Below are 13,651 nucleotides of genomic sequence, written 5' to 3'. Positions count from 1 at the left end.
CTGCTAAAACAATAGTCTGTCTCCAAATGACATTTCTGGGCTGCATATCTGTATTTCTTTAGTGATTTACATGTCATGTTTATGTACTTAACTTGTCTAGATATATGCTGGCTTTTTGTCTGCTTGTTTTTCCTGTGGTTGTTGCTATCAGCAATTCCAGTCCAGGTTATAAAGCAGCCTTTTGTTTTTTTCATGTATCAACACTAAAAGCAGATAGCCAAGAACAGCTCATTTCAGCCAGGGCAATATTTGCTACCAGACGTTAAAGAAGCAGACACAAGGAAATGAAATTAGCTTTCATGTGTTCCTCTCACAGACCCTATAAAATCCAACTGCAGAAACCAGAGAAGAATTATCCTAAAACCTCTTGTCTAGACTGAGCAACTATGGCATAAATGAGACATAAAGGAAAAACTCAGTGGGTCTCTCTTTGCCCAACCCACGGCTCAGTGGCCACATACCACTGGAACTAAAAAATGCTTTAACTTCAGAGACATTGTGTCCACTCAGGAGATATCCCCCGTGATGCCTGCAGGAGAGAAGTGCCAGCTGCTGTGCCATCCTTCACTGCTGAGCAAACACTGCTAAGGAAATGTAGCTGTCTAGGCATGGTGTGAACAAAGAAATACAATCCGCTGTGGCTCCCTGGTCTTGTACAGTTGTTACGGTCCAGAGGGAGTACCAGGGAGGAGGAGGACAGACTACCACGGTGCTGGTTTTGGCCCCATGTCCAGCAGCTGGGCCTGCTATCAGGAATGCTAATCCAGAAGCTCAGTCTGCACTTGTGTTCCTGGAGCCCCTGCACTGTGACCATCTGCTACACAATATGTCAAACAGGAGAGGAGCTCCCATACAAAATAATTACACCGACACCTGTCAAAATACAGACAGAACCACCTTTGCTGAGGCATTATCTTCTTGATTTTATGAGTAACTGGCTACTGTCCAAAGCCTGCAAAGCACTGAATGTGTTAATTTACCATGAAAACGGGATCAACGCCTAAGAGATACCTTACTGTTTAAAAGACAAGCCTGTTCTTCTCTGGAAGACCTGCAGCAGGCACAGGGCTGCAATGTTAACTTTTATCCAATTTATTATTTTTTTTGAGACAGCATTAGGCAAACCTCACTGTTCTCCAAGTTCCACTATGAATTCCCAAACTCATGCAATACAGGAAACACTGTGCAACCCAGCTTCTGGAATGTCTCGTTTTCAGGACAGCTGAATGGGGAGCATGTTATTCACCCTGATGTCCTGTCCCTAGAGGAGCCTGAGAAGTGAACTTTTCATACAGCACTCACATTGCCACTGCTCTCACTCAGCAATCCTAGGGAAGTAAAAGGGAGTTGAGGGTTCTGGGTGTTTTTGTCATAGGGTTCTGTCCAGAATCAATATGAAATACACAGGTATTCCTTACAAAAAATACATCAACACATCCACAAGACTCAGTTGCCCATATTTTTAGCATAAATGTTGGTAAGCTGTTGCTAAGTCTTTTTCCTCATTCAGCCTCTTTGTTTCTAAATCAAACAGGATTTCTTTCAGGTTATATATTTGGGTTCAGAAATCTTTAAATATTAATAGAATGCATTTCTTCATCCCGTAAGCCAGAGTAACAGTCCTTCCAAATAGAAAGACAAATTGCTTGGGCATGATTTTGGCTTTTAATGCCATCTGTGTTAGCACTTCTGCATTGCCCAAAAATGAGGGAAGACTATTCCAGCTCTGGCTATAGCTCTGCTTGGCAGGGCATCAAGCACAGACTCTTCAGAAGAAGGTATAAGCATCATACCTCAGGAAGATTTATGGTGCTCCCTCTCTGATCTTCCCTCAGTCTCCAAAAGCTTCTGTTTAGTTAAAAGCCTGTATCTTTACTACCCTTTCCAAAGTCTGGCAAGTTCTGTCTGTAGTAACAGGATTTCAACAAGGCCAGGCTCAAGGTCCTGCTCCAGGGTCGGGATAATCCCAAGCACAAATACAGGTTGGGCAGAGAATGGATTGAGTCCCTGCCAACAAGGACTTGGGGATGCTGGTGGATGAGAGCTGGACATGCCCTGGCTGTGTGCATGCACAGCCCAGAAACAAGCTGTGTCATGGGCTGCATCAAAAGAAGAGTGACCCACAGGTAGAGAGAGGAAACTCCGCCCCTCTACTCCACTCTTGTGAGACCCCACTGATGCCTTAAGCCCCTAATGGTTTTTTATTTTTCTAATATTTGTAAGACTTGTAAGTTTTAAAAGTAGGTTTTAAAAGCAGAAACCCTTCCCTTCTCTGTCCTTTGTCCCTTGTCCCTTTCCCTTTCTCCAGTACCCTTGTTTACACATTCCTTAACCCTCTTACCCCATTCTATGCTCCCCATATCAATCCTACTTCTGAATACAGCAGAAATGTTTAGTCTTTTGTCAAGGCAAGGCCTAGATGGTTGACAGAACAGCATATCTGGGCCTAAACCACAGAATAGGTCAGGAATTAGGTAACTATGTACCCTTTGTGCTCTGATGATGGTGAAGATGGGATGAATGGGGAGTCCCAAAATACACCCCAGACTCATTTTAAGGGGGTATTATAAAATGTAACCTCTCAGGCACGGCGGGCGCGCGTCGTGTAACATCTACTGCCTTGGCAAATAAACCCTTTCTTATCTCACCCCTAATTAAGTGCTCTGGAGATATTTTTTTCAGCACCAAAATACAGCGGCAACACCACCTACAGTGCTGCATCCAGCTCTCTTCCCAGCACAGGAAGGACATGGACCTGTTGAAATGAGTACAGAGGAGAGCCATGAAGATGCTCCAGGAGCTGAAGCACCTCTGCTACCAAAGACAGGCTGAGAGATCTGGGGTTGTTCAGCCTGGAGAACAACCTGGAGAAAAGAAGGCTCCAGGGAGGCCTTAGAGCCCCTTCCACTGCCTTAAGGGGCAACAAAAGAGCTGGAGAGGGAGTTTGAACAAGGGTATGGAGTGATAAGACAAGGGGGAATGGCTTCAAAATGACAGAGGGCAGGATTAGATTGGATATTAGGAAGAAATTCTTGATGGTGACAGTGGTGAGGCACTACTGGCACAGGCTACCCAGAGAAGTGGTGTATGCCCAATTCCTCAAGTGTTCAAGGCCACATGGGAGGGAGTTGGAACTAGATGATCTTTAAAGTTGAAGCCAGACAAAGCCTAGAAAGCAGGTAGAGAGTTAAAATCAGAATATAAGTCAGAATATAGGTTTACTAAGTAGAATAAAGGAATATAAGTAGAATATAGGAATATAAGTATAAACAAGAGCACAAAGAACTTTGCCAATGCTTAGCTAAGATGTACTGCCAGAACCTAGAGATAGAGATTGGGTGGTACTGTACGCTGAAAGAATGCACACACACCCAACCTAAGTAAGATAAGGGGGCAAAGTGGGGCTTGAGTCCAAGAATCTTGCAAAATTCACCATGAAGTCTGCCAAAATCAAGAAAGTTGAAAAGTTCAGCCGAGGAAGAGGAGTAAATAGGACCCCCAGAGGATGAAGAAACAGGAACGACCCTCCTGAATTCTCCCCAAATTGAAGACTCTGCCCCTGACTCCGCCTAGACTCCGCCTATTATGAATATTCTAATTAGATGTTGCAATTATATGAATATGTATGAACATGTTGCAATCGCCTGTAAGAAATTGTATAAAACCCTGTAAATTCACTGGAGAGACAGAGCAGTTTGTCCAGCGCGAGCTGGCTGCTCTCCAACGTTGCCTAATAAATATACCTCGCTGCTTAAAGACTAACTCTTGTCTCTGAGCTGTTCTCTGCGTCTTTTTGGGGGCAAAATTGGCATCAAAGTCACCTCCAACCCAAAGCATTCTGAGATCCTTGGATTTTGCCACCACACACATGTTCAGTCTTTAGCTGAAAGCAATCCTCAGGACAATGTGCTTCATTGCACGACTGCAAGGTATGAAATTACCTCTTTTTTTCAGCTTTAATCACATCAAGATGTCACAGAATTCTTGTTCTTTCAGACGGTGAGAAAAGAAAATCCTGATCTGTCTTATTACACATTCTTATGTGTACGGTTTTCTTATAAACACCCTCTAGTTTATACAGTTTAAGCCCTATTCCTGCTTATTCAAACTCTGCAGCAAGAAGAACAGTTAAGTCTGCCTCCTTCCACCATCTTTACCTTGGGGTGGATTTACCAGGTTGGAGGCTGCAACCCTCCTTAACTTCAACACAATGCACATGTCATATAAAATGGCACAGTAAAGAGCAATGGTGCTATGTGATCCTGCTCACATCTATCTGGGTTGCTTTTCAACTCGCTTAAATTAAACCAAGTCTCTTTTATTTGCTGGTACTGAGGAAGACTAAGTAAGCAGCAACTGCAGAGACTCAGGCTGAAATGTATCCATGGCATGGAGTGCAAACTCTTGTTTGAATTTTTTCAGCTGATCTCAATGAGGCACTGTTAGTTTTCAGGTCACAAAATGCTTTCTGAAGATTGCCCTTGTCCATGCCATTTAACATTACCTAAACAATCAAGGCATACAGACAACAGAAGCAGCTTTGCAAGGTGACTCAAAATGGCTTGTATCCCATACCTATCCCAGAGTTGCACACATAAGATTAACTGCACATGGATGAACATAATGAGTAGAATCCATACCTGCCCTCCTTTAGGCTGGTATTTGATATTATCCGTTGATCCAATTTTGGACCTGACGTTCTTGAGGTCAGGTAGAGGCTGGTTAATAACTCGTAGCTGCTTTGGAGTGGCTGGAGATTTAGGAGGAGTGCGAATTATGGCAACTTTTTTCTCAGTAGGTACCAGTATTGCAGATTTGGGGGTCCCAGGAGTGTGGGGGGTTCTGGAGTAGCTGGGTGTCCCTGGGGTGCCTGGGGTACGGGAGGCATAGCTTGGTGGTGTCCCTGGAGTGATGGCAGTGGAGCCAGGAGTAGTGGGGGTAGAAGTTCCACTTTTTCCTGTTCTGCTACGAATTGGCTCTGATCCTACATGAAAGAAAGAAAAACAGCATTAGGGGCACAGAAATACATCTCTTCTTCCCTTTGTACTCCCAAGATCGTTCCTGTGTGCCAAGCAAGAACAGCAGCCTGTATGTCTGTCCCTGTGCCTTCCTTTGCTAATCAACCTGCCAGGAGTTACCTTGAGAGGTTGAGCCATTGCCCACACACAGTGACTGAGCTCTCCATTCTGTAACATAGCTGCTTCCCACAACACCTATGCTTCCTGCAAAGCTTGCTAAATGAGGCACAACATCACACTTACTTCCATTTTGGGGAAAGGATAAGAAGCACTCTTGGAATCTAACCTTTGGGACTTGATCCGATCAACAACCTGACTAGTCAGTGAGAATGCTGTCACCAATTTCAGTGGATTTGGGCATTAAAAGAGAAAGTGGGAATAATTCTGATGGTATTCCTGGAACTAAAGGCTCTGAGTGCCTGGCTGCTGCTGGTCACATGCCACTGCTGGTAATCTGCAGCTGAACCCTGGGTGGGCATTCAGCTGAGCACAAGCCATGGCTCTGCTGTGTGGATAGGCAGATGTCTTCACATTCAGTCGCTGGTTTTCATTAGTGCAGTGAAAGAAAGCCATTACAGGAGGCAACCTTTATAAAATTAGATTCTAGATACATCTGCATGCAAGTCAAAAAACCCCAAACAACTATATCATTTTGTAGCAGCTTCATTCAGTGTTTATGGCATTGCCAGTCCTTTTCACTGAGTAGAAGGATCAGTTTAGTTGTGCTTTCTGCAGCCAGCTCTGCTCCTAACTCTCAAATATAAATAAACAGAAGCTGAGATATCTCCATGTGCTGCTTAAAGTAAAGCTTCGCTGAGAATACTGAGGGAGAGAAGGACCAGAGCAACCCCTCAGGCCTGAGAACCTCAACGCCAAATGGGAGCATGTTATATTTCACCTTAAAATGTGCAGGAATTATACATCCACTGGGCCTCTCTAAAGCATCCAGTGGGACTAAGCAAATTCTTATTTAAAGTATTTTCTAACTGTTCTGTTTATGCAATGATGGTGGCCCAAACCTAACACACTGCTGCCCCTGGGGTCTGGGGACACTCTTTGCTCTACACTATTCATTAAGATACATACTATTCATTAAGAACATACTTCCCTCAGCTCCAGTTTCCCTGAACATTTTTTTTCTTTCCAAACCAACCCTAAAGCCTCTCACTATACTAACTGAGACAGACGGGGAATTAATTTTTTTCCCCACCTCCTTGCAGCTTTGGTATATTTATTTTTCTTTCCTCAGCCCTTTACTACATTGGCAAATACTCAATGGCCCCTCACTCTCAGTCAGAAGAATGGGCTGCTGTGGCAGCTGGGGGGCACTGTGCTTACAAAGGGTCTCTGTTTTACTCTTGGAGCACCACACAAGAATTTCAAAGGACTTTTTTTTGAAGAATTTAATAATCTACTTCCCTTAAGCTGTATTAAAAAGGGTTGAATTGGTTTCTAAAGACAGAAAACAGAGGAATTCTTATTGGAAAGCAGGAAGCCACATGTGAGTTCTGAGGCCTGGGCTGAATGCAAATCTAGCTGAAAATTCTGGGGGGTTTGGTAAAATTCTCTTTGACCTGTAATTCCTTTTCACTTGTGATCTGGTATCTTTGGTCCTCATAAAAGGACCTAGCTGGTTCACTATCCCAGCTCCCGCCAGTGAGTCACTCCACTAGCTAACATTCAATTCTCAGCAGAGATTTCATCCTAGGATGAGAGTACAGGAAGGTAACTACTGGGAAACAGCAAACTAATGACCGTAACTATCACGTTCGCTTTTCCAAGATCCCTCAGAATATTCTGTGTTGCCTTCTTCAGTTTTGACTCATTACTTCTTGCTGCTGTTTGCAAATGCTGCATGTTAAATACTGCACCCAGCTCTGTGCTCGTTGCAAAGGCATCTTCTACTAGTCTGGGCAGCAGTCCTGGCTCTGGGCATTGCAGGTGCATCCCGTCCAGTTTCAGGCACTTGGTATCTGAACAAAACCAGCCTGTGGGGCTCTGATTACCAACAGCACACCCTAGACCTACCCCTCAGTGTCAAAGGTAGGCACACATCCTGCTATGGCAATGTGACAACGGTGGAGACACCCGCAACAGGAGGAGAAGGTTAATATGCAAAAAAACATACGGGTGGTCCGTCGTACTGAAGAGGAAAGAGAAGCTGTGAGGGAGAGAGAGTTCTCCTCTCTGTCTCGGTCTCCTGATGCACCTCGTCGAGGAGGAAGGATAGAGGAAGGTCTCGGTAGAGAGGAACGCTTCTCAGGACTCTTGCTTACTCCATCCTGATAGCAGTAAAATAGAAAAGGGAGGTTTAATTTTCAAAACTCACTCTGTGGGCTGTGATTTCTCTCAGTCTATATACAGAGAGTGAAACCTCATCCTATGGGCTCAGTTTACTCCTCACACAGGAACCTGTGGGGACCCAGTCCCCTTCCATGCTCTGCTTTGCTCCTTGATGCTTCTTTACTGCATGGAAACACCTGACAGTCATTTCTGAGCTACCCAAGACACAAATGGATACTCCTGGATCTAAATATGGATGGATTCCACACTGGGCTCTTAAAAAGGTTTGCTTTTAATGCAAATTCAAGTTCAAAGTAAAAGAATTCTCTTAAGCTCAAGTGTGAAATTCCTATGTGAGTTTACCTGCAAAGTAACTGCACTATGTGTGCCCAGAATACACCCCACGGTAGCTCGTTGGCTGTTGTGTGATTTTTTCATTTTAGAACACTAACACTAACGTGTAATTTTTTAATGGAGAAAAATTTTTAGCTACACCTTTTTTCTTTTTTTTTTGGTGCAGCATTATCAATCCTAGTGTTTTATTTCCTTCTGTACTAAAATTATTACTTTTTGAAATCAGTGCATACCTTCTCTTTACCATGGCAAAGTAAACCTCTCTTTACCATTAGAGCAATGGACATGTATATTAGAATATTTTTGAACTTAGGGGATGGGCAGCCAAAGACAGTCTTGCATAAGCAGATATTCCTCCCAAAAACAAATGATGATGATCCCAATCAGTAAAAGACACAGCAAGCACCGTATTACAAAGAAAATGGAAGTCAACAGTGAAAACAATTTTTAAATGGGGATAGTCAATCAGCATAATGTAGATTTCAAACACAAGTGAAATGTAAGCACAGGGAAGGTGTGATGGACTGCCAAACATGTTGTTAAACTTATCCTGCAACTTCTTCAACAAAGTCCTGTGCATTGACTAAATTTGATTCCTACAGCATTTGGATTCTGCCCTTATTGCTGGTGATTAGAACTGTTCCCTCCTACACTGGGGACTGAATTAGATTTCAAAGAATATTAATTGGTTGAAAATTACATTTTTTTTAAACTTGGAAGGCAAATCAGTCCTGCTGTTCTTTACCACTTACTCACATGAAAACGGGTGTAACTTCTTAGCAGTCAATAAAGCAGCATCCATATCATCCACAGAAAGAAGATATGTCTTTCTAGTTATGACTTTTGTCACTTCTGTTTCCTCTGATGAATCTCCTTCGTTTTTATCCATTTTCTAGTACAGGTCTTGTAGCCTGATAATCAGTTTTCCTGCCACTGGATGTAAGTAATCCCACGTAAGCTTCACAAAGAATTACTCAAATTCAGTGGGTAGAAAATATGATCCATGGAGTTTACCTACAATCTCCGACCTCTCTCTCCAAACTCTGCTAACCTTACCTTAGCATCTGTTTTTGGGTCTCTTGGGCCTGCTGAGGAGGGCTGAACATAGTAACTGTCTGTATCGAGAATAGTGGCCCTTTTAGTGGTTAATGAGCAAGCTGAGCTGGGTCTTGGAGGAAGCAATGACTTTGCTCTAGACTTTGAGGCAGGAATCTTTGACAAAGAAGCAGTCTAGTCATGAGAAAACAAACAAAAGAAAACACAACATGAAGCTAAACAAAAGGAAAATGCACACAACATGGACCAAAAATAAAAAGCCGAGCTATGAATTAATACTTTTCCTGTGTCTGGTAATGTGTCTGTGCAGATCTGACTTGCATGGAATTTTCAGTTTTGTGTTGTTTGACTGAAACCATCTGGGTCTGAGTTACTGACTTGAGGAAGTGCCTTTTTCTCCACATGCTATTTTGGTCTTGTGTTAATAGAACAAAGCTGGTGCCAGGAGTGACATTTAACTGGTACAACTGCTGGTTGGCTGCATTAGAAACAAGTGCAAAGCTCCAGGAGCACCAAGAGATCCTAGTCCTTTAAAGTTGTGCATTTGAAATATATCCCTCCAGGTTACAATCAAGAATAAAACAGTGGGAATCTTAAAAGTAAAGTTGTAACAGTTATATTCCCACAACAGCAAGAGGACAAGACAGTATTGCTTCTTGTGCCACTGTGTACAGACAAAATCCCTACTGCACTTCGGATACTGCATTCTGTGCATTTGGTGTCATCCACAGAAATTCATAAATCTATACTGACAGTGTGGAGTGCTGGGATAAGGAAACCTGTATGTGGTTGAAAAGCTGACATGATAAGTCATTGTCAACAGATACTTGTTTGTTTCTGAATAACAACGTCCCATTGAAAGAACAATTAAAACCCAACAGGATAGGTAGAAAAATCTTTGTTGACAATTAGGAGCACCTAACTGCATTACAAATAGGAATTTCCCTGAAATAGAATAGGACTACTTGCTTAAGCAACACTTTTTTCTCTTCCACAGATACAACTGATACTACAAAGAACAACTGCTAGGGTGTTACCCTGGTAGTCCTGATTCTCTCTGTAGTCATACTAACATGAAATTACACATATGAACAATCCCAATGAGCAAGTCATTCTGGGACTTGTATGGAATCTGAGCCACAGAAAACTTGGCATTTGATCTAAGTTCATCCCCTAGACTTTCTCAACTATCAGAAAAAGTGTATGAGTTGCTCTTTATTATAAAACGAGAAAAGAATGGGCAGTCCAGCCCTGACAGGCCTCTGGCTTAAGCTCATACCCAACCTATGTAAAACTGAGACTAGTGTGCTGAATGTCATCCATGACATCACCCACATGATTAAGAGTTGCAGAACTGCCTAACAAACAATTCCAGTCCTACAACACAGCTGAGAGGAGTTCTACTGGATGCCATCATCCATACCAAGTAGCAAGACAAGGCATTAGTTCAAAGGATAGAAGTGCTTTACTATCAAGAATGTATTTCTAGAATGAGTTTTGCGACATATTTATGCCTCTGAAAAACCAGCGAATAATTATTTTACACAGAAACTGTGGAATATGTGTTCCTGTCACATCAAAGGCTTCTCTGGACTTCAACTGGTTTGTCATAGTTCACTTTATGGGTCTCATCCACCTGTGAAACTCTGGGCCCAATTTACAAACCCACTAAGGTGTTTATTATGCTGAAACCCTGTGGGAGCAGGTGGGTGGGTGTTCCCAAGAAGCAGACATTCTGTGAACACTTTTCAGTCGGCTTTCTTAACTAGAGATGTAACTAAGCATGCACAGTCTGAGGTCCAAGTGTTCATTCAGCGGTTTCTGCCTTTTTCAATTTGTGGATCATGCAAAATGTTTCCCCTATAACAAGAGGAAAACATTCTGTAAGAGAGAAAACTCTTACAGACTAAGATTTTAGTCCCAGTGCAGAGACATCATCCTTTTCACTCACATGGCACAGTGTTCTCCGTGAATACCTGGATCTAATGGGCATGCTAAAGATGGATGACACTGAGATCTGCCAGTGGAACAGCTGGGGAAAAGGCATGACCTTGAGTTAGTGCACTGCTCTGAGACTATCACAGTCCAGATCCCCCCTCATGTTATTTAGGGAGCAAGGCACTTTTTAGCATCAGTAATAGTGGCAGAATCTGGCCTAACCAGACCTAAGTAACATGCTCAAAGATGGTAGAACAAGCAAAGAAACTATGTCTCAGTCCCTGCCTGTGCTCTGCCCAGAAAACTCTGCTTCTCTGTTAGCAACACATTACCTTTGACCTCTGCTGGAAGGGCCAGCTGCCCAAAAAGATCTATGTGACCCTGACTGAAACTCGTGGATTGCTGAAGTGGGGATGCAGAACTTTCACTTTATTTCAGAGGTGTTCCTAACACATGACAGGTGTTCTCATCATCTTGCTGTGAACTGCAGGTACACAGCTCCTTCCAGCAGATGGAACTGCTCAGCCTTCCCTGAACTTGTTCTGCAAAGCAGTGTGTAAACTGCAGTCTGAACATGGACAACAAAACTGACTGGGTTGGATGATCTAACATTACCAGTGGAGAGGAAAAGGCTGCACTTGAAGGACATAAAAGCTGAAAATCCCAAATTAAAAAGAGCAACAAAAAAACGGACAGATCTTTATAAAAGCAGAGACAAAGACAAGGCACAGAAGAGAAAATGTCCAAGAGTTGTGTGCGTGTGGCAATCAGAGAGGTGAGGCAGCAGGGAGAGCAGGTAAGCAGGGGACAGACTTCTAATCTTTGCTAGAACACAGAGGGCAGAAAAACGAAAGGTGTATAGAACAATAATTGATTGATTTTGCACTGCTTATACTTAGAGCACTCCACGAGCATTGAAAATTGCTCAAGTATTGACTCTCTTGTGTGTTGATCATCCCCCAAGAAAAGACTGTAATGAAACATACTGTTGACTCAGCCCAGAAACCTGCCCAGGTATTTCTCACTGAACTTGTAAAGAAGCTCTAACAGTTCCCCAGTTATGGGTCTGAAACGGGTCAGACCTGAAAAACCATGGCTCCTCCAAAGCCTCCACTCAGTTATGCTGCTCTCAGCACTAACAGTTTTGTGCAATTCATAAATGGTGTGTAGCACTTCATGTGACAGAGCTTTTTGTTCCTCAAAGAACTGACAATCTGGTTTAACAGATGAAACAAATCAGCCATGGAATATATTAGGAAGTATATTAGGAAATTTAGAGGACTTGTAAGGAACTTCTTAATTGTTAATGATGGCTGACAATGACAAAGTATTGTTGTGTTGCAGATGTGAATTAGCATGTGTCAGTGTCACAGAAGGAATATTTGCATGGGGAGAGAGAATGAAGGTTGGTTTCCTGGGGATTTTGGAATGATGGGACAGACAGAGCATAGGGTCAGCACAGAGGAAGGCAGCACTTGCTGAGGAGCGCCAGACAAAGAGGGCAGAACAGGCTGTAGAGCAGCTGAAGGCAGGGCACCTAACTCAGGCTGGAACACAGGCAGCAATCAGCAGCCCAGGAAATGGCCACTCTCAAAGCACTGAGTCACTTATAAATTCTACTGGCCACTGACTTCCACACAGGCCTGGTCTCTGCAAAACTCTTGGCTATGGAATGAAAACACACAGTGAGTCCTGGAGGAGGGTTTCTGCCTTCACAGCAATCGAGCAAGGCTGCAACGCAAATCTGGCTCTGCAGAAAGGGCCAAGGTGCACAGCTTATCCCACAGGATGACATGGCTCAAAATGCTGATCAGACTCCAGCTCCTGCAGTTTGGAGTCTGTGTGGCCCCCATGGATCTGCAAACTGTCACCAACTACTACCCAGGACTGTGCTTCAGAGGTTATTCAGGAAAGGTGGTTTTAATTACCCTTTTCAATGAAGAATGAATATGGCAAACCAATTTTAAATGGAACACACAATTACTTACTGAATTAACACAAAAAAAAAAGTGAAATAAGGACAAAGGGAGATTATAAAGATGAACAATAAGATGATTTTACTCACTGAGAGTTTTTCCTTTGCTTGTTTAAATACACCAGGAGCCTGGTTTGTTTCACCACCTGCTGCTGAGAAACCCAAAGAAAGACTTGATAGTTAAAAACAATAATAAGAAGCATTTCTATTTAGTACATTTGATAGAACAATTAAATGCCTTGGAACTCATGTGCAAAGCAAGTACTTTGTGAATTACTCTCACTGAACTGTATACAGAAATGTACTTAGTAATTTCCTGTATTCATCTTACTTGAGGTAAAATGGTACGTGTTTCAAACAAATTGAAATTTTGTATTCATATTCCTAAAAGTCTAGAAACTAAAAAAGTTCAAGAAATAGCTGACAGCTAAAAGAGTCTCTGGTCTGAAGGTTGATCCTCAGACAACTTAGTATTCTGATTTTCAGGACTGTCCTCTAAAAATTAGGCACCTTTAAGTCACCCACAAACTAAAATTTTAAGAGAGGCCTCTAACATATTAGCCAACATTCCTAATGGAAGGAGAGAGATTCACTGCTGAATTATCATCCTAGTTGTGTCAACAAGGTCAACTAAGCCCCTAGACTTCAGAAATCCAACTTATATCTGGGACATCAAGTATGTTGATTCAGTATTTCATTTATCTGATACAACATGGTTTGAGATAAGATTTTTCTTTTTGATTTAGGATTCCATCTCAAGTTTTTGAATGGGGCAGCTTTTTGGAAAGCTTCACCTCAGTGCTGCCACTCAGGAAGTGATGTACCACACAAAAATTACATGTGAAATCGTCTGATACCTGTGCCAGGATGCCCTTGGTAAACACAGAAGCAAGGACAACAGGCACAAATGACAACCTTCTGCTATGAACCCAACTGTTTTCCAACCCTAAAACCAACCCTAATGCCTCATACAGGACAGGTCAGGTTAATGTTTTCCTTTTCCAGCGTGGTTCCCAGGTGTAATGAG

At 42.6% G+C, this 13,651-nt stretch overlaps 1 protein-coding gene across 40 annotated transcripts in view; it reads right to left on the bottom strand.

Moving 5' to 3' along the window:
• Positions 1-13,651, bottom strand: part of MAP2 (microtubule associated protein 2) — a 224,041-nt gene that overhangs the window by 16,456 nt on the left and 193,934 nt on the right. For 28 of the 40 annotated variants that reach the window (XM_017829599.1, XM_017829566.1, XM_017829589.1 and 25 more), the window contains 4 exons: positions 12,715-12,776; positions 8,712-8,885; positions 7,147-7,300; positions 4,641-4,984 (listed from right to left, as the gene is read on the bottom strand). In XM_017829599.1, coding sequence (XP_017685088.1) covers positions 4,641-4,984; positions 7,147-7,300; positions 8,712-8,885; positions 12,715-12,776 — 734 coding nt within the window. The remainder of the gene's footprint in view (positions 1-4,640; positions 4,985-7,146; positions 7,301-8,711; positions 8,886-12,714; positions 12,777-13,651) is intronic. The other 12 variants (XM_017829592.1, XM_017829597.1, XM_017829609.1 and 9 more) reach the window with 3 other exon arrangements.

This window comes from Lepidothrix coronata, unplaced genomic scaffold (assembly GCF_001604755.1).
Source record: "Lepidothrix coronata isolate B3197 unplaced genomic scaffold, Lepidothrix_coronata-1.0 Scaffold165, whole genome shotgun sequence".
NCBI lineage: Eukaryota > Metazoa > Chordata > Aves > Passeriformes > Pipridae > Lepidothrix > Lepidothrix coronata.
The sequence above is the reverse complement of the archived record's forward strand: the minus strand, read 5'-3'. Positions and strand labels throughout refer to the sequence as shown.